The sequence below is a fragment of the Leopardus geoffroyi genome, chromosome C3, assembly GCF_018350155.1.
Source record: "Leopardus geoffroyi isolate Oge1 chromosome C3, O.geoffroyi_Oge1_pat1.0, whole genome shotgun sequence".
Classification (NCBI taxonomy): domain Eukaryota; kingdom Metazoa; phylum Chordata; class Mammalia; order Carnivora; family Felidae; genus Leopardus; species Leopardus geoffroyi.
In genome coordinates, this window is record NC_059338.1 from 71,047,407 (window position 1) to 71,068,692 (window position 21,286).

The following is a 21,286-nucleotide window of genomic DNA, read 5'->3' on the forward strand; positions in this document are numbered from 1 at the left end:
AATAAACGTTTAAAAAAAAAAAAAAAAACTTAAAAAAAAAATAAAAATAAAAAAAAAATAAATAAAAAAAAAAAAAAAAAAAAAGAAGAAGACAGGAGGACTCTTGTCCTGTGACTTATCCGAGCACAGGGTTGACAGAAGCCAGCCTGGGAGGCACGCTGGGAGGCTGAGGGCTGCAAGTCTCTTCCCAGCCCCCCGGGGAGGCGGGGCAGAACAGTTTGTTCAACATTGAAGGGACCAGAGGTTCTGGCCGGACTTGGGAACAGTGGGCAAAGACAGGCTGCTGGCCCCAGTGGGGTCTCCAACGCCCATGCTGCACCCCCACCCCCAACAATGCTGGACAGAGAACACGTGGCCCCCTCAGCAGAGAGCCAGCAGTGACCCACAGAGGGCTAGGTCTGGGGGCTAGAGCTTCCTCCCAGACCCACCGTTCTGGGTGTGACACCGAAGGGCCACGGGTCCTGAGCGGACTCCCCAGGCGGGGCAGCTCTGCCTTCCTTCCACACTGAGGCCGGTAGGAGGCTGACTGGTCTAGCCGCCATATCAGGTGCTGGCAGGGGTGCCTTGGCCCTCGAGAAGTTGCCTCTTGACCTGATGTGACCCTGAAAAGCAACATTTTGCTTTTCTTCCCTCCAGAATGGACATTAGACATTCCAGTTCCTTTCAGGGGTCTCGGTATGTGGCCCACCTGCTCCTAGGCAATGCCGGGTGGGGCTCTACCGCTCCACCTCGGCCCTGCCTCTCATGGGTGGCTGGCCTGGGCCAGTTCGGCTCCAGGGAAGCTGGGCGGGGCCACTCCCGGGCCTTGGTGGGTGCCATTCCCCATGCCCCAGGGCTTTTCTGCAGGGCTCCAGCTCAAGCCCTTTTGCGCCTTCAACTCCAGTGCTAAAGACAGAGCAGTGTGGTTTCTGGGCACTTCAGATCCCATCAGGCCCCAAGCCATACCCGCCACAGTGTTTCCTCCTACGCGGCACCCTGCCTCCCACTGTGATACGCAGGGAGCTCCCATAATGCTCGTGGGGCTGGGGCCAGGGCAGGGTCTACGTGTGCCATTTCCAGATGCCAAGCCCAGTGTCCATCCGAGGCTCTCCTTGGAGGCTGATGTGGCTGCTGGGGCCCTCATTCCTGCCAGCAGCAAGTGGACCAGGGCAGTGCCCTCCAGGAAGGAGGTATGTGGGAATGCTAGGCCCTCAGACAGAGCTTTTTATCCACGTGCCTAGGAGCTCCAAAAGGACAGCAGACAGTGGGCCACGATCCCTAACAGCAGCTGAAAACAAAACACCTGTTTATTTCCCAAAAAAAGAACACCGGGTGCTTGGGGAGTCCCCACCCCGGTCTGTACCACAGGACAGCCACACGTCACTTCCAGAAGAGCACGTTCCAGAAGAGCAGCCAGCAGGGATAGAGGCCCAGAGCCAAGAGCGGAAAGAGCAGGGCGCCGTAGGTGTGGTGGTCCAGCACGCCCTGCGCCAGTGCCGCCAGGAAGAGCTGCCAGCCTTCGGCCAGAGACAGCGGGGCCTCCTGCAGCTCCCGCCAGAGGAACAAGCACCCCAGGAGAGTGGCCGCGGGGCTCGTCAGCACCAGCAGGGCGGCATACAGCGGCCTGCGGGGAGAGGCAGGGTCGGGCTGGGCTCTGTGGTGAGGAGCACAGGCCCCGGGTTGGGGGCAGGGCACCTCGTGTGGAGTTCTGTGACGGGGGCTGACCGGCACATACCGGGGCCCACAGGGGTGGGTGAGCGCGGCAGCGGGCACCATGGTGGCGGCCAGCAGGAAGCCCAGCGAGAAATTGGTGAGGGCAATGCAGGCCAACTGTAGTGCCAGGTAGATGACAGCCACTAGCTTCAGTGCCATCCAGCCTCTGTCTGGGGCCTGTGCGCTCATCACCCTGCAAGACGAGGGGCTCAGAGGCAGCTGCCTGTGTGTCCAGGGTACCCTCTGTCCCCGCCCGGCCGTCCCAGCTGCTCACCGGTGGGTGCTGTGTGGAAGGGCCAGGCCGGCCGCATAGATGGCCAGCAGCGTCAGCACCACGGCCTCGGCCTCGGCCACGGGGAAGTGCTGGGTAGCCACGTGTTGGCCCAGCACTGGCAGGACGTAGAGGGCCAGGCCCGTGGCCTGTGAGATCAGCAAGGGAGCCACAAGCGAGGCCAGCCCCACGCTCTGCAAGGGCACATGGACACTTGGGACCTGGGCCCTAGGGCCAGGGGGGCCCCAAGGGTCCTCACCAACACCCCACCAGTAGAGACTGAGTGGCAGCAGTACCAATCACCGGAACCCCAGGAGCCCTCCCCAGCAGGAGTGGGGGGCCATCACCTGTGCTGGAGGGAGGGGAGGACCAGGTCCAGAGGCGCCCCCAGCCTCCTGAGGGCCCGCTCCGGCCTCATGCAACTGCATCCACAGTTCCAGAGCGTGGTCTAGTCAAGGACCCTGACAAGAGCTGTGATGGGATCTGCCCGGCGGGGGCCCCAGGGCCCATCCCACTCCCCCACGCCAAGGACCACGGGCTCTCCCAGCCTAGAGTGGAGGGGACCCGAGGCTGGCCGCCCGTCAGAGGATATCTTGAGACCAAGGACCAAGAGCAAAAAGCCAGCAGCGGGCATGTAGAGGCCGATGGAGACGAAGCGCGAGAGCGCGGGGAGCACGTAGAAGAAGAAGGACTGGTGCAGGCGCTCCAGAAGGTGGTTGAGCTTGCGGAACATGCCCTCTAGGGCCCTGCCGGCGTGGGGCAGCGTCAGGGCCAGCCGGACCCCCCAGCACCCCCTCGCCCCCCTAAGCAAGGAAGGGGGGAGGACCAGAAGCCACTTACTTGCCCACTGCCACTAAGTCATACTTATACTGTCGGAAGCTATTGATGCCACGTATGGTCAGGGCCTCCACACGGTAGCGCAGGAAGAGGCCGTGAGCGCCATGGGGGCGGCCAGAGGCCTGCTGCAGAGTCATGAGCAGGAGTGTCTGCAGACCCTGCAGCGGCCCGTCTACCGATGTCCAGTCCTGGGGCTGCAGCTTAGAGGGTTTGGGGACGAGGTCAGATGACCCCCACACAGGTCCCAGGCTGCCCAGGCAGGCGGCCCCCTTACCTTGCCCTGCAGAGTACACAGCAGTCCCCCTTTCTGACAGAAAGTCTGGAAGAGGTTGAGCAGATCGAGATTGGGCAGCTGCCCGTTGAGCCCCTCCACAGCCACATCAAGGCTGGTGACCACGTCGCTACTGAGCTCCAGGGCCAGGGCTGCCTGGATGGCCCCGGCCCGGCCCTGCAGAGGGGATGACTGCATGCCTGTAGGAGCAGGTGAATGAGGTGCCAACGGAGGGCTGGCGCGTACAGTGGCCCTGAGAGAGGGGCGGGGCAGGGCAAGAGCACCCACCTGTGACGTTGGTGTCGTGGTAGGCCTCAAGCCAAGCCTCAGTGCCCAGAAGGTCTTGCTCTGTCACCAGGAAGATGATGTCTTTGGCCCAGTAAATCTGCCCTGAGGACCAGAAGCTGGTCAGCAAGGCCTGGTACAGAGGCCGAACCCTCCCTTGCCAGCAGTAGCCCCTGAGCCTCACCCCGAAAGTGGGCAGCAAGCGCCAGCAGCAGCCCCACAGCCTGGCTGTTGGCAGAGTCGGGGCCGCAGGGTACAGTGAGCACCAGGGATTCGGTGCTGGCGGCGCGTGGGGCCCGCAGGATGCCATACACGTTGGTACCGGCCACCATCTGTATGCAGTATTGGCGGGGAAGCCTCAGCACCACCCCACCCTAGAGTGCTGAAGCCTCTCCCCTTTTCGCCCTAGGATGCCCGTTAGGAATTTCCTGGGCCCCAGGACCTGGCACCACTGAGCTTCCCAGTCCCAAGCCACCCTCTCAAGGTCTTTTTTGGTCCCAGGCACATCCTCTCCCCCACAGTACATAGCGCTCGCGGGTCTCATCAGGAAAGGGCAGTTTCCGGGAGAAACTCTGCGTGTAGACCTCCAGCCCCACTGACCGCATCGTCCGCTCCAGCCAGGCCACTGGCAGAGCCCTGGAGGCACAAAGAGAACCTTTAAGAGCTCCCTGACTTTGACCACCACTGTTTCCCCCAGACCCACAGCTCTACCGCTCACCCCGTCTTCCTGCGGTGGGCAGCGAAGTCTCGGGCGAAGCCTCGGGCACGCTCTCCGCCCGCAAACTGCTCCTCCACCATGGTGGAGCCCATGGCGTTCTCCGACATGTATGTGCGCTGGGTCAGGGGCGGAAAAGCCAGCGCCAGGAACCAGGCGATCCCCGCCACGTAGCTCAGCACGCTGCAGGGAGAGGGGACGGAGGACAGCGCCGGAGCGTTAGGGGGTTCTGACACCGCGGCCCGTGGCCTCCACCTCTGCACCGGGGGTGGTGGGGGCGTGTGTGAGGGACCTGGCCCTGGAGTCCGGGCACCCGGGACACCGGACGGGAGAGCTGAGCCCCGGGCCTGCTGCCCCGAGCGATGCCGGCGGGAACGACGCGACTGGCGCTAGCAGCCGGAGGGGCCGCCGGCGGCCGCAGCGCCGGGTTCCCCGGGCCCCGCCCTTACCAGAGCGGCGCGTTGAGGCGCAGCACGAGGCGGGCGAGCGCGCGCCGGCGCACCGGGTCCGACAGGAGGCCCATGGCGGGGAGGGGCGGCTCCGGGACCGCGCTCCCCCGGCCAGCTGCAGCCCCGGGGCCCGGCGCCTCGCGCCTGCCCGACGGGAACCGGCGCGCCCGCACGCACTTCCGCTCCCGAAGGCCAACGCGCCGCCGCGCATGCGCGGAACGGAAGCGGTACTCGGGCGGGCCGGAGAGCGGTCTCCAGGGGAAGTAACAGGAGGTGTATACCACGCGAGAGCAAAGCAGTGGACACCGCTGGCTGCTGGCCGGGGGTAGCGAGAAAGCTCCGATTTGCAGAACCAGAGAGAGGATGAATAGGGCGGGAGGGAGGAAAACCGCAGAGCATGGAGGCTGCTGGCAGTGACAGGTCCGAATGCCTGGGGTGGGTAGACAGGAAGAGGGCTTCCGTGGACCGCGAAGCCAAGGCATTGGCTGATTCGTTTCTGTGGATGTCGGTCAAAAATGGCGGTGAACGCAGAAGTGAAATCAGTGTGAGTCCAGCACCGAGGTCATCAGGGCCAGATGACCACAGGGAGGAAGGTGCAGATAGTACCGTTGGCCAAAATGGGTTTCAAAGGAGCTGGGACATGTGGAGGAGAAAGTGGGGGGCACTCCTATTCAGATCAAGAGATGCCAGAGACATTAGGGGAGAAGCAGCCCCTGGGGGAGAGCTGCAGGGGCTGGTGTTTAGTGCTCAGGCAGGTGTGCACATTCGCGCACGCGTGCGTGCGTGCGTGCGTGTGTGTGTAGAGAAGACCCCGTTAGACAACATGTATCTATTGTACTTTTGGAGCCTGAGACTAAGTAGGCCCAAAGGGCTCCTAGGTTGAAAGGGGCCATTCAGTCCAAGCCATAGTCAAGACGATGGGAGACACGGCCCCCACATCTCCATGGTGGGTTCCCAGAGCCAGCTTGAATTCTCCCTCAGCCCTTGTTGAACTCAGGGCCTCGGATGTGCGGGGGTGAAAACAGACTCCAGAGTCTATTGGCTTGGCCATTACAGGCCATGCTCAGCTGCCTTGAACCCTGCCTGGCACAATTGCTCTTCATCCACGGACACACTCCCCCCACCTTCTTCTTCAGGGTTTGAATCTTGAGGTTGCAGGAAGTATGTATTTCATGTGTGGGAGATGGTCCCTATTCCCCCCCACCCCCCCACCCCCGGAGCAAGTACCAAGCCAGGCTGGGAGGGTGTGGAAGTGCTATGGGGTGATCAAAGTACAGCACACTGTGTGTGAGTTTTATTCCGGGCCCGGGGGGCCAGACGCTCAGTCCCCTAGCAAAATGGAGGCCTCCCGTACATGCTGCCGAACCACACGGTCCAGCAGGGTGTGCACGTCACGGGCAGCCCGGGCAGCAGCCTCCAGCACCTGCTCCAGGTGGTCTTCGTGCAGCCTGGCGTCCATTTCAAGCAGTGCAAGCTGGCCTGAGGCTGGCAGCAGGGCCAGGGCAAGCTGGGGGCCACCAGCTGCCTCCTCCACGTGGCTGAGGTCCGCCAGGGCCGTGCTGTCCACAAAGCCAGCCGAGCAGGCGCACACGAAGTCCCGCATGGGTATCCCGGCGTCCAGCACTGCCAGCGTGGCTGCATTCACGCAAGCTGCGTAGGTCCCACCGTCGGCCTGCAGCACCTGCAGGAACCGCGCCCACCAGCGGCATCAGTGTATCAGGCTCTTGACCGCGCACTCCCAACCCCCACCCCATCCCTCTCCCTCCCCAGGCGGATAGCTGCTGCCTGCTCACCTGCACATAGATATCAATCTGGGAGCGTGGGTGCAGCTGTGTGAGGATGGCCGCCTCGAAGGTCTGACGCAGCTGCAGGCCCATCTCACAAGACTTACGGTCCCCATGTGGTCGCCGCTTGCGTTCGCCTGTACTGAAGGTCGCAGAACTATACTGACAGTTCACCAGGGCCCTGTCAGGCAGGGCTCGTGCCCGGGAGCCCCGGATCTGGGGGAGGAAGGACACATGAGCCAGCCTCACTCCTGCCAGTTCACACTACACCTTCCTCTAGCTCAGGCCCCGGACCTCAGGCTCCTTCCCACCCCTCCTCCTTCTTCCAACATCTCAACAACACAGCTACTTTACCTTCAAACGCCCCACAGGAGGGCCACTTGGCCCATCTCTAAGCCATCATCCCCCCTCAGGTCTCCCCGTTTCCATCCTCGCCTCATCCCCTCCCAGCCCATTCTCCATTTGTAGCCAGGGCCGGTATATTCACAAGTATCAAGTCTGACTTTGTCTCCTCTACACACTCACATATGGTACTGCCTTCCCAAAGCTTCCCCATCACGTGTGACACAAAATCATACTTTCCCTGGTCTGCGAAGCGGTGAATTCTCACCTTCCTAGAAAGCCCTCAATCTCACTTTGAGTAATCCCCCACCTCCCACCAGCAGCCTTTCCACTCTGCAGACGTGCCGTGTTTGTTTCCACCCCAGTGGTCTTCCCTTCTCCAGGAACGGAGACAAGGCAATAAAAAATCAGGATTTTATTTAAAGTCCCTTCGGGGCGCCTGGGTGGCTCAGTCGGTTAAGCGTCCGACTTCAGCTCAGGTCACGATCTCGTGGTCCGTGAGTTCGAGCCCCGCGTCGGGCTCTGGGCTGATGATGGCCCAGAGCCTGGAGCCTGCTTCCGATTCTGTCTCCCTCTCTCTCTGCCCCTCCCCCATTCATGCTCTGTCTCTCTGTCTCAAAAATAAATAAACGTTAAAAAAAATGTTTTAAAAAATAAAAAAAAAAAAATCCCTGTCCTCACGGAGTTAGACTGCCGTCTGAAGTGACCGATTACGAAAGGCAGGGAAGTGTGTGGTTGTAGGGGAGGGGGCTTGCCACGTGACGAAGGCGGTCTGGGGAGGCGTCACCCGGGGGATGACGTCAGAGTAGAGAGCAGAGAGAGGACGCGAACGGGAGAGCGCGGGGCGCTTTGAGGAAGAGCAAAGAGGAGGGCAGGGCGGAGGGGAGAGAGGCCGGTGAGAAAGGCGGGGACCACGGTGCACCACACTGCCAGGACTTTGGCTCTGGAGCCGAGCGAGCGGCGGCGGCCCTGAAGATGGGCTGGGTGGACGCGGCGCCCGCCGGCTGTCGCCTCGGCATCTTCAGCTCAGCCTGGAGGGCCCTCGCACCCCGCCCAGCTCGCGCACGCCCACTCGCCTCGTGCGGCCCGTAGACCACCGCCAGCGCCTTGGTGTTGCCTTGCTCGATGTAGGCCGAGCCGTCGGCCTGCGCGAACACGCCCATCCGCGCCTGGATCTTGCGCAGCTCCCCGGCGCGCCGTCCGTCTACCCGGTAGCCCTGATCCGACAGCAGCTCCAGGCCCGCCATGTCGCCCGACCGCTAGCCACGCTTCCGCCTCCCGCAAAACTACAGTTCCCGGCGGCCTGCGGTTTCCGGCGGCCGAACACCCCACTTCCGGCTTCGGAGCACTAGCGTGCCGTGCGGCCCCACTTGCCCTACTTCCGGCCGCGGGAGTCTTGGGCGGTGCTGACCGCGGGCAAGAGCGCTGTGCCCGCGGGCGTTTTGGGGCGCTGTCCCATGGCTGCCAGAGGTGGAGACCGGCAGGGAGAAGGATCCCCCGGCCGCGCTCCTTCGGGTTTGTCGCGGGGGCGGTTTTAACGCTCACCGCACCGCCCCCCCCCCCCCCTCGCCCGAGACCTCCCCGGACTTTCCCGCACGCGCCTACACCAGGTCCCAGAGGGCCGGGACCTGCCGCGTCCGGTCACTCCTCCACCCCACCTTCGGGGACCGCGCCTGCGCCCTGCCTGCTAGTCCCTGGCCGCGGAGGCTCCTCGGGGGTTGGGCGGGAGAGCGCAGCGCCTGCTGCAGGATGCGGCATCCCGTCAGCGCTGATTTTCTTGCTCTTCCGCAGCCGTAAAGGCATGCGTTCTCCCAAGCCGAGACACGCTTTGTGTTTTCTTACCGTTTAGGTTTTACATTTGTACATTAAAAAAAATTGACACATAATCTGTACGGTACACACACATGCTCATACTCCTTTGATAGAGCGTTTAAGATTTTCTTTCCCATGTTGGCTGAGTTCTTTCTGTCCGCATCCCCTCTGCCCCCACACCGTCTTCCTTACCGTAATAAATAGTTCTTTCCAGGTTTTTCTCCACACTCAAATGAGATCACATGTGAATCAAGCACAGATACACGCCGTTGTACAGTCATGTAGCATTTGGATCTGTGGTGGTTATTACTATTTAATGGGATTCTTTTATACGCACTTTTCTGTTTTTCACTAAACACCTTATGAAATCCACGCAATCTTGTGGAACTCTCATTAATTTTTGATTGCCAGGATGTATCCCCGCTACTGCCCCACGTGGGCAGTGGGTGCCTGTCGAGGGGCTTAGGCAATGGGGATAGAATCCCACAATGCGGATTCTCTGAATGAAGAGTAAACGTGAGAGTTCCTTTTTCCCCTCTCTTCCCACCAAGAGTAACTGTTAACATTTTTACATAATCCTTGCCAGTCCTGAGTGTTACTGACTTCACCTCTCTTTCCCGTATCCTGACTTGGTGTATTCCAGCACCTGGTGGCAATCCCACAGGAGGGAACTGCCAGTGTGTCTATAGGGGGGAGATACGAGGGGTTTTCCTCCCCAGGTACCTCCTGCTCCAGGTGTCTCTGTTTCCCAGTGGTCAAGGTCCCCAGCAGGAGGCTTGTGTCCCCCCTTCCAGCGGCATGACTCAGCTCCTCTGCAGTGCTTAGGAAGCCAGAGCCCGTGCTCCAACTTTCAAAGTGGGAAGATGAGCTGAAAGGGTTGCCACACAGAGAGGAGGTGCTAGGAGGAAGGTGCACAGGCCTCGCTCCCAGCATGCCTTTCGTTTACATCCAGCTCCCGCAAAGCCGGAAAACGGGCCACCTTTTTCCTCTGAGGATGAAGATACCCTCACCCTTTCCAAAAGGGGTTTCGTGGAGTTTGCATGTCTGTTTATCTCTTGCTGCATAACCTTAGTGACTTCAAATAACAAAAAATTATATTATCAGACCTTGCAATCCAGAGGATTGCCTGGGCTCATCTAGGTGGTTTGCACTTGGGATCTTTCCTGCCTGTGGTCACTGTGGACACGGACAGGTGTGGTCTTGAGGGCTTCCTCTCTCGCATCTTTGGTGGTTGTTGCTGGCTGTTGGCCAGGGCCTCATCTGGGCCTGTGAGACAGCATACCTACCCACAGCCTCTCCATGCACCCCATGCTTCCTGGAAGCATGGCGCCTGGGTTCTACGGTGACCTCAAAAGACAAGGTGGACACGTGGTGTTTTAAGACCTAGCCCCAGAAGTCACATAGTGTTATTCCCACCAGACTACATGGGTCAAGGTGGTCACAAAAGTCTTGCCCAGGCTCAAGGGGAGGGACATGGACCCTGCCCTCAATAGAAGCAGGATTAACGTCATGTCCTGAGAAAAGCAGGCAGAATGGACACACTGTAATAGCAGGAGCCCAAGTCCTGCAAGCACAACGTCCCCTCCGAGGTGGTGGTCTCTGAGCTGAGTACAGCACAAAAGCTGTGAGTCGGCCACGGCCCTGCCACTGTCCCTGGTCTAAGGCTATGATGGTCATCGTCCTCCGCAACCCCCCACCCACAGTCTCCCTGCCGTCAGTTCTTCGGCCAGATCCAGCTGGTTACTGGTGGTTTGATCCAGCCTTTTTCTCTCAGCGGTTTGAGCTCGGATTGTCCCTGTCCTTGCTGGGTCAAGATTGCAGTAGTTGTCCATTGACACAGGTGGAAACCCTACAGGGGTCCCCGCATGTGTCCTGTCCCAGTTGCACACCCAGGACAATCAGAATAATGTTGGTCCTGGCCTGCAGAGCCCCGAGCTCAAAGTGGCTGGGTGATGGCTCTTCCCTCCAGATCAGTGGAACCCTTATTGTCCTTCGGTGGAAGCGTCCCCTCCACCCCTGCTTCCAGCCTGGCAGCGTCTCCAGTTTAGGGGGCCATTCCTGCCCCCCTGGATTCTCTGACCCTGTGTTGTAAACACAGGTAGATCCAGGTTTGGGGGGCCTCACACTTGTACAAATTTGGGAGCTGTGTCGGGAATTCCGGACCACTCCTGGATTCAGTGATTTGCTTGGAGGACTTGTAGAATTTGGCACAGACTGTTGAACTTGTGGCTGAGCTTTATTCCAGAGAACGGGTGGTAATCAGCATCAGCAAAGGAACATGTGGCAAAATCAGGGAAACAAGCACAGCTTCCAGAACCCTCTCCCAGAGACCCCGCAGGACACACTCCCAATTCCCACAGCAGCAGGCGGTGACAGCATGTGTGGAATGCTGTCCACTGGGATGCTCACCGGAGACTCAGCACCCAGGGTGTTCACAGGGGGCTGGTCATGTTGGCGCCCTCTGCCTGGCACAAACCCCGATTCCTAATGCCTAGGAGGAAGTCAGGAGTTCCCCATAAGCCATATTTATTTGTTGAGTTTAGGCTCAATGGACCACTCTTAGGGAACGGCAGGAACCTTCCGGAAACTGAAGCTCCCAGACACCAGCTAACCCTGTGAGCACATCTTCTGAAGGAGAGCCGTCTCAGCCCCGCGGTGTTAACTCTTTCCTGCATAGTGCTGTTTTCAACAAATAGAAGACAAAATCATATACGCGAAATTAAGTGAACAGAGTGACAAGAGAAACCCTAACACGTAACGTAAATTTTTAGAGTTCACCAAAAGCACAAACATCACAAAACAAAGAAGATCAACATAATGTCGTGAATTGTCTTCCCGAAATATTTCTCTAACATGTTTCCCTTATGCTTTTTGGGGGTTTTTTCGGTTTGCTTTTTGTTTATTCAGACAGGAAGCAGGATTTATTGGTGGGCATGAATGGGGACGGGCAGTCTGAAGTTCTCGTGAGTGCAGAGCCCGCCATTTGTCCAAGGGGCTGTGATGAGGGATGTATTTGACCCCATAGCCATCTGGGATGAACGGCTTTTCAGCCACCATGTCTTCAGATTCGTCCACATTAAACTCAGTAAAGTCCCACTTCTTGGAGACGTGGATCTTCTGGCGGCCAGGGAACTTGAACTTGGCCCTGCGCGGGGCCTCCATCACAGGCCCCTTTTTCCGCAGCTTGGTTCGGATGGACACGACGACTTGGCCAGTGCGCACCCCCGGCCACTGTGCCCTGGGGCTTTCCAAAGACACCCCGCATACCTGTCTGCAGCCTAGACTGGAGAAAGCATGTGATCAGACATCAATCTCCACTGGAAGCACTGTCTCCGCGGTCCCTTAGGGCCACCCGTGCAGTCAGTAGGCTGCACACACTACCGAGGAGGCTGCTGTTGGCCGCCATTGCACAGCAGCCTCCTCGGGGAAAGGCACAGCCAGAAACCCTGACACCGAGGACAGCACAGACGCGTCCCGACAGTGTCCCACCCTCAGAGGGGCTAATAGTCGGCTGGGAGTGTGCAGGACCCTCAACGGGCTGTCACTTTCCCATTAGACTGAAGGGGAACTTGGGAAGATAGGTGAGTCCAGGGTCGTGAGGTCGTTGCCCCAGGCCATCAGCTCTAACTTGGGTCCCTAGCATGCAGCACTAGCCAGTGGGAGGTAGGGCAAGCCTGGGTAAGCCAGGAGGGAGGTGCTAGCAAAGGGACTCTAGGTGGGAGGGCCCAGGGTCACGGGTCACTGCTGCACGGGTGGGGTGTTTAGCAGCAGCAGTGAAAGCTGTGCAGAACCACCCGCTGACCCACGGCCACTCCGCTCACGGGCATTTGTCTAAGCAAAGCTGTGATGTCTTTTTCTGCTAAGTGCAAAATCTGGGCTTCAAAAAGCAATTAGTGTTACCTATCTCTCCCGGGCAACTACCACACTATCCTGTTGCTTTGCACAGTTCGTGATTTTCTGTTGAAAACTGGACACTTAAATTTTTTTTTAAGCTTATTTATTTATTTTGAGAGAGAGAGAGGAACAGAGAGACAGAGAGCACATGTGGGGTAGGGGCAGAGAGAGAGAGAGAGAGGGAAAGAGAGACAGAATTCTAAGCACTTTCCGTGCTGTCCGCACGGAGCCTGACGAGGGGCTCGAACTCATGAATTGTGAGATCATGACCTGACCCCGGATCAAGAATCAGATACTTAACCAACCGAGCCACCCAGGCGCCCTGAAAACTGGATATTTTAGACGAGCCATTATAGTGACTCTGGATTATGATTAACCAATTCTCCTTAGGTTTGTTGATCTTGCTGTTTTGTTAGTTTATTTGTCCAGTGACTTCATTTATTATTATTTTGTTAGTTTTTATGTCTAGTCTGGACAGTTCCGTGAAGTCTATTCCTCCACGGTGCGTAGCCTATGATGCCACTACTCAGATCCCCACCACCCAGGTCTTATACTGAAGCCTGGCTTCCTAGAAGTCACATGTGGGTCAGGACAGCTTGGGGTTCAGCCACCAACCGGGCAAAGATTGTGCTTAAGTGACCCCCCCGCCAGTGAGGTGCCATCCACGGCTGATGGATCAGCGTGCGGCTGGAGAACGCCTCGTGTCCAGCCGGTCTATCAGGCTGAGGGATACCCTCCAAGGCCCTAGTCCCCCAAAGCTATGAGTGTTACCTTACATGGCAAAAGGAATCTTGCAGGTAAGATTAAGTTGAGGATCTTGAGATGGGAAGATTGTCGGGGATTATCCAGGCGGGCCCTCGGTGTCATCGCGAGTATCCCCTTTAGTCTGGTCACCAAAGAAGAGAAGGCAAAGTGTGGAGACAGAGACTGGAGCGATGTAGCCCCAAGCGCACAGCATGGAACGAATTCCACTCCCCCCCCCCCACCCCCCGGGGCCCTCCAGAAGGAACCATTCCCGCGAGCACCTCGATTTTAACCCATAGCACTCGTCTTGAGCTTCTGGCCTCCAGAACTGTAAGAGAATAAATGTGTGTCGTTTTAAGCCTTCGAGTTTGTGGTCATTTGCTGGAGCCTTTTCATAACTTTTCAGCACGAAGATCTCAACATTGACTCCTACGGCACCACACTCAACACCCAAAGAAAGTCAGTCCTGGGCGGGGTCTGGGGGAACTGGGGGCGGGACAGAGGAAGTGCCCCTGGTCTACAAGCGTGTGTTAGGGGGATGGTAGCCTCAGCTTGTCCTGCCCAGTGTGGACCCTCTCACATAGGGCTGGGCGCCGGGGGTAGGGGAGTCCCCACGTTCTTGGCTAAACCCTGTCAGGATGGAACTTTCATGATTGGGAACAGGGCTTGGGAGGCAGGAGGTTCTTGCTCAAATGCCACACATTCTGCTCTTCTCACCAAGACTTACGAGACCTCCTACGATAAATGCCGTTGGCCCTTTGGTCAAAATCCGGAGTAAGCTGGTCCCACAGCCCTCCTGGAAGTCCTGCCCCTGCCAGGCCTCTCAAGGTCAAGGGTTGATGCAGGCGTGCTGTCATTTCTACCGCATTCTTGTGGGCAAAAGAAGGCCCAAGGGCCAGTCCAGACTCCAGGGGCTGATAACCAGATCTCGTTTCTTCCAGGGAGGGCGGTGTGTGTACCTCCCGTGGCAGCCGGTGTTTCGCCATCTACCCCCGGGTGCGGACACCCCCGGGCTCCTCCGGTAGGTGGGAGGGGCTACTTCTGCGCCAGAGGGGCCGCGCAAGATTCAGCCTCGGGGCCCCGCGTCTGTCGGAGGAGAGTGTGCGGCAGCCCCCCTGGGCCAGAGGTCCTGGATTCCCACTGCCGGGAGGCCGTGCGCCTTTGCCGTTACCTCAAGTGCAACGGCTGGGCACAACATCAGTGTGTTAATTCATAGCTCTCCAAGCCAGGAGTCTTGGCACCGCGGTCTCATCGAGACACTGGACTTCAATGACCATCTCATGTGACTTCCTTTCAGCTTGAAGAATTGTCTTTTTGTTAAGTTTGAGGTAAAATGGATAGATAACATTATACAGAAATTTCAGGCATACGATCTTATATTCGACATCTGTATACACTACAAAGTGATCATCACCAGAAGACTACCAATATCACCATACAATCGATCCATTCACACATTTTGCCCCCCCCCCAACCATCAGTCTGTTCTCTGTATCTATGAATTTATGTTTTGCTTTGTTCGTTCAGATTCCACAGGAGTAAAATCATATATTTGTCTTTCTCTGCCCAACTTATGCCCTGTGGCATAATACCCTCAAGTCCATCCATGTTATCAAAAACTAGCAAGATTTTATTCTTTTTTTCTGGCTGAGTAATATTCTATGAGGTGTGTGTGTGTGTGTGTGTGTGTGTGTGTGTGTGTAACATCCTCTTTATCCATTCATCCACTGATGGACACTTGGGTTGTTTCCATATCTTGACGACTATAAGTAATGCTGCTATGAACATAAGGGTGCAGATATCTTTTTTGAATTATTGTTTTTGTTCTCTTCAGAAAAGCGTCCAGAAGTGGAATGGCTGGGTCATGCGGCAATTCTACTCTTAATTTTTTGAGGAACTTCCATACTGTTTTCCACAGTGTCTACACCAATTTCCACTCCCACCAACAGTGTGCGAGGGTTGTCTTTTTTCCCACATCCTGGCCAACACGTGTGATTTCTAGCCATTCTAACAGGTGACAGGCGGTGTCCGTCTCATCGTGGTTTTGGTTTGCACTTCCCTAATAATTAGCGATGTTGGACATCTTTTCATGTGTCCGTCGGCCACCTGTTTGTCTTTGGAAAAATATCTATTCAGATCCTCTGCCCATTTTTATTTAAAAAAATTTTTTTTTCAACGTTTATTTATTTTTGGGACAGAGAGAGACAGAGCATGAACGGGGGAGGGGCAGAGAGAGAGGGAGACACAGAATTGGAAACAGGCTCTGGGCTCTGAGCCATCAGCCCAGAGCCTGACACGGGGCTCGAACTCACGGACCACGAGATCGTGACCTGGCTGAAGTCGGACGCTTAACCGACTGCGCCACCCAGGCGCCCCATCCTCTGCCCATTTTTAAATCAGGTTGTTTTTTAAATTGTTGAGTTGTATGAGTTCCTTACTTTTTATGAGTTCTTTATATATTTTGAATATTAAGCCCTTATTAGATGTAGGACCTGCAAGTATCTTCTGTTCAGTCGTTACCTTTTCTTTCTGGTTCTGGTTTCCTTTGCGGTGCAGAAGCTTTTTAGTTTCCCATTTGTTTATGTTTGCTTTTTGTTTCCCTTTCTTTGGAGTCAGATCCACAAATATATTGCTAAGACCAGTGTCAAGGAGCTGACTGCCTATGTTTTTGCCTAGGAATTTTATGGTTTCAGGTCTTATACTCAAGCCTTTAGTTCATTTTGAGTTAATTTTGTGTATAGTGTAAGATAGTAGTCAGGTTTCATTCCTTTGCATGCGGCTGTCCAGTTTTCCCAGCACCATTTATTGAAGAGATCGTCCTTTCTCCATTGTATGTTCTTGGCTTCTTCATATTAAATTAATTGTTTATATGTGTGTGGGTTTATTTCTGGGCTCTCAGTTTTTCATCGATCTGTGTGTCTGTTTTTATTCCAATACCATACTGTTTTGATTACTATAGCTTTGTAGTATAGTTTGAAGTCAGAAAGCATGATACCTTTGGCTTTGTTCTTTTTCAGGATTGTTTTGGCTATTTGGGATTTTTTTGGTGGTTCCTACAAATTTTAGAATTATTTATTCTAGTTCTGTGAAAAATGTCATTGGAATTTTGATAGAGATTACATTGAAACTGTACATTGCTTTGGATGGTATGGACATTTTAACAATAGTAATTCTTCCAATCCATGATCATGGGATATCTCTCCACTTGTTTGTGTTGTTTTCAATTTTCCGTCATCAGTGTCTCATAGTCTTCAGTGTTCAGATTTCACTTCCTTGGTTAAACTTATTTCTAGGTATTTTATTCTTTTTGGTGCAATTGTAAGTAGGATTGCTTTCTTAATTTACGTTTTTTATAGGTAATTATTGGTATATAGAAATACCACACACAAAAAAGAAATGTCACAGATTTCTGTAAATTGAGTTTGTATCCTACAACCTTATTGAATGTGTTGATTAGTTCTAATAGGTTTTTGGTGGAGAATTTAGAGTTTTCTATATAGTATTACATCATCTTCAAATAATGACATTTTTACCTCTTTATTTCCAATTTAGATGCTTTTTATTTACTTATCCTGCCTTATTGTTATGGCTGGGATTTCCAATACTTTATTGAATAAATGTGGTAAGAGTGGACATTCTTGTCTTGTTCCTGATCTTAGAGGGAAGGCTTTCAGGTTTTCACGGGTGAGTATGATGTTAGCCATGGGCTTTTCATATATGACCTTTATTATGTTGATGTTCCCACTATACCCAATTTGTTGAGAATTTTGATCATAAGTGGATGTTGAATTTTGCCAAATGCATTTTTCACATCTATTGAGATGATCATATGAATTTTCTTCTTCCTTTTGTCAATGTAGTGTATCATGTTGATTGATTTGTGGATGTTGAACAAATAAATCCTACTTAATCATGGTGTATGATCCTTGTAATGTATTGTTTCAGTTTGTTGATATTTTGTTGAGGATTATTGTATCTATGATTATAAAAAAAATATTGGCCTGTAATTTTCTTTTTTGTTGTTGTTGTTGTGTCCTTGTCTGTTTTTGGTATCAGGGTAATGCTAGCCTTGTAAAGGGAGTTTCAAAGTGTTCTCTCTTCTTCAATTCTTTGGAAGAGTTTGAGAAGGATAGGTATTAATTTTTTTTTTGTATGTTTGATAGAATTCACCAGTTGGGGGCGTGGTGTGGAAGAATTCACCAGCAAAAACATCTAGTCTTGGACTTTTGTTTGTTGGGAGGTTTCTGATTACTGATTCAATCTCCTTACTAGAAATAAGTATATTCAGATTTTCTATTTCTTCCTGATTCAGTCTTAGAAAATTGTATGTTTCTAAGAGTTTATCTATTTCTTCTAGGTTGTCCAATTTGTTGACATTTAATTGTTCATAGTAGTTTCTTACGATTCTTTGTATTTCTGTGGTATCAATTGTAACTTCTCTTTCTGCCTGTCTTTATTTGATCCCTCTTTTTTTTTTTCTTGGTTAGTCTAGCTAAAGGTTTGTAGGTTTTTATCTTTTCAAAGAACCATTAATCTTTTCTATTATCTTTTTAGTCTTTATTTATTTCTGCTCTTATCTTTATTATTTCCTTCCTTCAACTAACTTTAGGCTTTGCTTGTTCTTTTTCTAGTTCTTTTAGGTGTAAAGTTAGATTGTTTGTTTGAGATTTTTCTTCTTGAGGTAGGCCTGTACTGCTATGAACTTCCCTCTTAGAAGTGATTTTGCTGTATCCATAGATTTTTGGCATGTTACATTTTTTCAAAGTTTATTTATTTTGAGAGAGAGAGAAAGTGCAAGTTAGGGAGGGGCAGAGAGAGAGGGAGGGAGAGAGAATCCCAAGCAGGCTGCACACTGTCAGCATGGAGCCCAATGCGGGGCTTGAACCCACGAAATGTGAGATGATGACCTGAAGATGAGCCGAAGTCAGATGCTTAACTGACTGAGCCACCCATGTGCCCCTGACATGTTACATCTCTGTTTTCATTTGTCTCTAGGTGTTTTTTTTTATATCTTCATTGACTTATTTGATGACCCATTGGTTGCTCAGTTGCATGTTGTTTGATTTTTAAAAAAGATTTTCAGTAATCTCTATACCCAATGTTGGGCTCAAACCCCACATCTCAAACCCCAAGGTTGAGAGTTGCCACCCAGGTGTCCCTATTTTTAAACATTTTTAATGTTTATTTTTATTTTTGAGAGACAGAGAGAGAGAACATGCGAGCGGCGAAGGGGCAGAGAGAGAGGAAGACAGAGAATCTAAAGCAGACTCTGTGCTGTCAGGAAAAAGCCAAATGTGGGGCTCAAACCCACAAACCATCAGATCATGGCCTGAGCCGAACTTGGATGCTCAACCAGCTGAGCCACCCTAGTGCCCCCAAGTTTTATTTTTAAGTAATCTCTATACCCAACATGGGACTTGAACTTACAACCCCAAAGTCAAGAGTCACATGCTCTATGGACTGACAGCCAGGTGCCCCCATGTTTTGTATTTTTGATGTCACATTTTACATCTTTTCTATTTTTTGTATCCCTTAACTAATTATTGTAGTTTTATTCCATATTACTTTCGTCTTTTAACCTTCATACTTGCTTTATAAGTGATTGATCCAGTATCTTTACTATATATGTACATTTCCAGTGAGATTTTTACTTTCATATGTTTTCTTATTATTAATTAGTGCTATTTCTTTTCAGTTTTAAGCAGTCCCTTTAATATTTATCATAAGTCTAGGGGCTCACGGGTGGCTCAGTCAGTTGAGCATCCGACTCATGTTTTCAACTCAGGTCATGATTTCATGGTTCTGGGTTCAAGCCCCATATCGGGCTCTGTGCTGACAGTGCAGAGCCTGCTGGGGATTCTCTGTCTCCACCCCCTCCCCCTCTCTTTCTCTCAAAATAAATAAATAAACTTAAAAGGATTATCATAAGTCCAGTTTAGTGGTGATGAACTTCCTTAGTTTTTCCTTATCTGAGAAACTCTTTTCTTAAAGTTTATTTATTTTGAGAGAGAGAGCACAAGTGGGGAGAGGCAGAGAGAGAGAGGAACAGAGAGAACCCCAAGCAGGCTCCACGCTGTCAGCTCAGAGGCCAATGTGGGGTCCATTTCACAAACTGTGAGATCAGGACCGGAGCCCAAATCAAGAGTCTGATGCTTAACCGACTGAGCCGCCCAGGTGCCCCTTATCTGAAAAACTCTTACTCGTCCCTTCAATTCTGAACGATAACCTTGCTGGAGAGAGAATGCTTGGCTGGACGTTCTCTCCTTTCAGCACTTTGAATATGTCATGTCACTCCCTTCTGACCTGCAATGTTTTTGCTGAAAAATCTGCTGAGAGCCTTATGGGGTTTCCCTTATAAGTAACAAGTTGCTTTTTCTTGCTGCTTTTAAGATTCCCTCTTTAACCTCTACCACTTTGATTATAGTGTGTCTTGGTGTGGATCTCTTCAGGTTCACCTTATTTGGAACTTTCTGGGATTCCTAGGCCTGGATGTCTGTTGCCTTCCCCAGGTTGGGGAAGGTTTGAGATTATTATTTCTTATTTCTTCAGATAAGTTTCCTGGATCTCTCTTTCTCTTCTTCTGGGGTCCTCACAACACAAATGTTATTTTGCTTGGTGTTGTCCCAAAGTTCCGTCAAGTTATCTTCACTTTTTAAAAATCTTTTTTCTTTTTGCTGCGGTGTCTGGGTTCCATTGTTTTATCTTCTGGCTCACTGTTCCATTCTTCTGCTTCATACAGTCTTCTGTTGAGCCCCTCTAGTATATTTTTCAGTTTAGTTGTTGTATTCTTCTTTCTGTGACTTCTCTTTTGTACTTTAGTGTATTTTTTATCTTTGTGTTGAAGTTTGCGCTGTCTCACCCATTCTTCTCCTGAGTTTGCTGAGCATCTTTGTGACCATTACTTTGAAATCAGATTGCTTATCTGTTTCATTTAACAGATAAGGTTTTGTTTTGTTCACTCATTGGGAACATATTCCTCTGTCTCCTCATTTTACTTGACTCTCTGTATTTGTTTCCATGTATTAGGCAAATCAGCTGCCTTCCCCGGTCTTGAAGGAGTGGCTTTGTGTAGAAGATGTCCTGTGGGATTCAGAAACACTATCCCCTCTGGCCACCAGAGCCAGGTGCTCAAGTAGTGTCCTCTCTGTGAGTGACAGGAGCCCACCTGCTATGGTGGGGTCACACTGTGGCTTAGAGGTGGGCGGGGCTCTCACCTGGCCCAGCTGTGGAGTGGTCATGGTGGTGGTGGGTGGGCAGGACCCTCAGCAGTCTGTGCTCTCTGGTGCTAATGAGTTAGAATCAGATCACAAAAATGGTGCCTGTGGTAGCTCTGTCTCTGGACAGAGTCTCAACAAACAAGTTCCTTCCTCTCTGAAAAAAAAATTAGGATTAGTAAATGGGTCTCATTCATATATGGTCTACGTGCTTTTCAAGCTGGTGTTTTTGTACTGGGTCCTGGGGTGAGTCAGTCTGTGTGTGAGGTTTGGTTTGTTTGTTTTTTTTCATTTTTTTCAATGTTTATTTTTGAGAGACACAGAGAGACAGAGTGTGAGTAGGGAAGGGGCAGAGAGAGAGAGAGAGGGAGACACAGAATCTGAAGCAGGCTCTAGGCTCTGAGCTGTCAGCACAGAGCCCAACAGGGGACTCAAACCCAAGAACCGCGAGATCATGACCTGAGCCAATATCAAGAGTCAGATGCTTAACCGACTGAGCCACCCAGGTGCCCCTCCTTTACCTGTTTCAATGCTGCCATTTAATCCTTTGTTGTGGAGGCTTTGTTCATCCAGCTTCCAGGGCTTTTTCAGAAGACATTTCTCCACGTGTAGTTGTCAGTTTGTTGTGTCCTTGGAAGGAGATGACTTCAGGATCTTCCACGTGTCCATGTTGTGAAGAACTTTCTTTAGTATTCCTCGTAAGATAGGTCTTCTAGCAGCAAATTCTCTGTCTTTGTTTATCTTGGACTGTCTCTATTTTACCTTAATTTCCAAAAGATCATTTTCCAGAATGTAGGATTCTTGCTTGAGTCATTCTTTCCGGAACTTGGAGTATGTCATCTGGTTTCCTGCCTCCGTTGTTTCTGATGGGGAGTTGGGTGTTCATCTTATTGTTGTTTTCATCTGTGAGGAGTCATTTTAATCCTGTGACTTTGGAGGTTTTCTCTTGGTCTTTTAGTGTTGTGACTGTGATATG

The 21,286-nt window shown here is 52.4% G+C and overlaps 3 protein-coding genes and 1 non-coding gene across 4 annotated transcripts; all 4 read right to left on the reverse strand.

Annotated features, from left to right (window-relative positions):
* Positions 1-1,268: 1,268 nt before the first annotated feature.
* Positions 1,269-4,748, reverse strand: GPAA1 (glycosylphosphatidylinositol anchor attachment 1). The gene is made up of 12 exons (XM_045455508.1): positions 4,521-4,748; positions 4,075-4,254; positions 3,881-3,992; positions 3,541-3,688; positions 3,360-3,461; positions 3,075-3,271; positions 2,804-3,000; positions 2,556-2,709; positions 2,311-2,406; positions 1,967-2,157; positions 1,715-1,885; positions 1,269-1,603 (listed from the first exon to the last, which is right to left on the reverse strand). Exons 1-12 carry the CDS (start codon positions 4,592-4,594, stop codon positions 1,360-1,362), a joined length of 1,866 nt encoding a protein of 621 aa, XP_045311464.1. The 5' UTR covers positions 4,595-4,748; the 3' UTR covers positions 1,269-1,359.
* Positions 4,749-5,792: 1,044 nt separating this feature from the next.
* Positions 5,793-8,276, reverse strand: EXOSC4 (exosome component 4). Its single transcript, XM_045455656.1, has 3 exons — positions 7,723-8,276; positions 6,314-6,520; positions 5,793-6,201 (listed from the first exon to the last, which is right to left on the reverse strand). The coding sequence occupies exons 1-3, from the start codon at positions 7,891-7,893 to the stop codon at positions 5,842-5,844; spliced, it is 738 nt and encodes a 245-aa protein (XP_045311612.1). The 5' UTR covers positions 7,894-8,276; the 3' UTR covers positions 5,793-5,841.
* Positions 8,277-11,102: 2,826 nt separating this feature from the next.
* On the reverse strand, positions 11,103-14,082 carry LOC123586598. Its single transcript, XM_045455822.1, is given in 3 exon segments — positions 11,103-11,683; positions 11,685-11,736; positions 13,814-14,082. Coding segments are annotated over 3 exon segments (684 nt in total). The 3' UTR covers positions 11,103-11,320.
* Positions 11,783-11,911, reverse strand: LOC123587100. The gene has a single exon (XR_006707156.1). It is a non-coding gene; the product is annotated as a small nucleolar RNA SNORA70 (small nucleolar RNA).
* Positions 14,083-21,286: the final 7,204 nt, after the last annotated feature.

Excerpts from the sequence above, each read along its gene's own strand:
- EXOSC4 (XM_045455656.1), bottom strand. The coding sequence starts at position 7,893 with ATGGCGGGCCTGGAGCTGCTGTCGGATCAGGGCTACCGGGTAGACGGA. Across the intron at positions 6,521-7,722 it reads TGGTCTACGGGCCGCACGAG|ATCCGGGGCTCCCGGGCACG; the intron begins GCGAGTGGGCGT and ends TTCCTCCCCCAG. Across the intron at positions 6,202-6,313 it reads AGATTGATATCTATGTGCAG|GTGCTGCAGGCCGACGGTGG; the intron begins GTGAGCAGGCAG and ends CGGTTCCTGCAG.
- GPAA1 (XM_045455508.1), bottom strand. The coding sequence starts at position 4,594 with ATGGGCCTCCTGTCGGACCCGGTGCGCCGGCGCGCGCTCGCCCGCCTC. Across the intron at positions 3,993-4,074 it reads GCCCACCGCAGGAAGACGGG|GGCTCTGCCAGTGGCCTGGC; the intron begins GTGAGCGGTAGA and ends TTGTGCCTCCAG. Across the intron at positions 3,462-3,540 it reads GCTTGCTGCCCACTTTCGGG|GGCAGATTTACTGGGCCAAA; the intron begins GTGAGGCTCAGG and ends TCTGGTCCTCAG.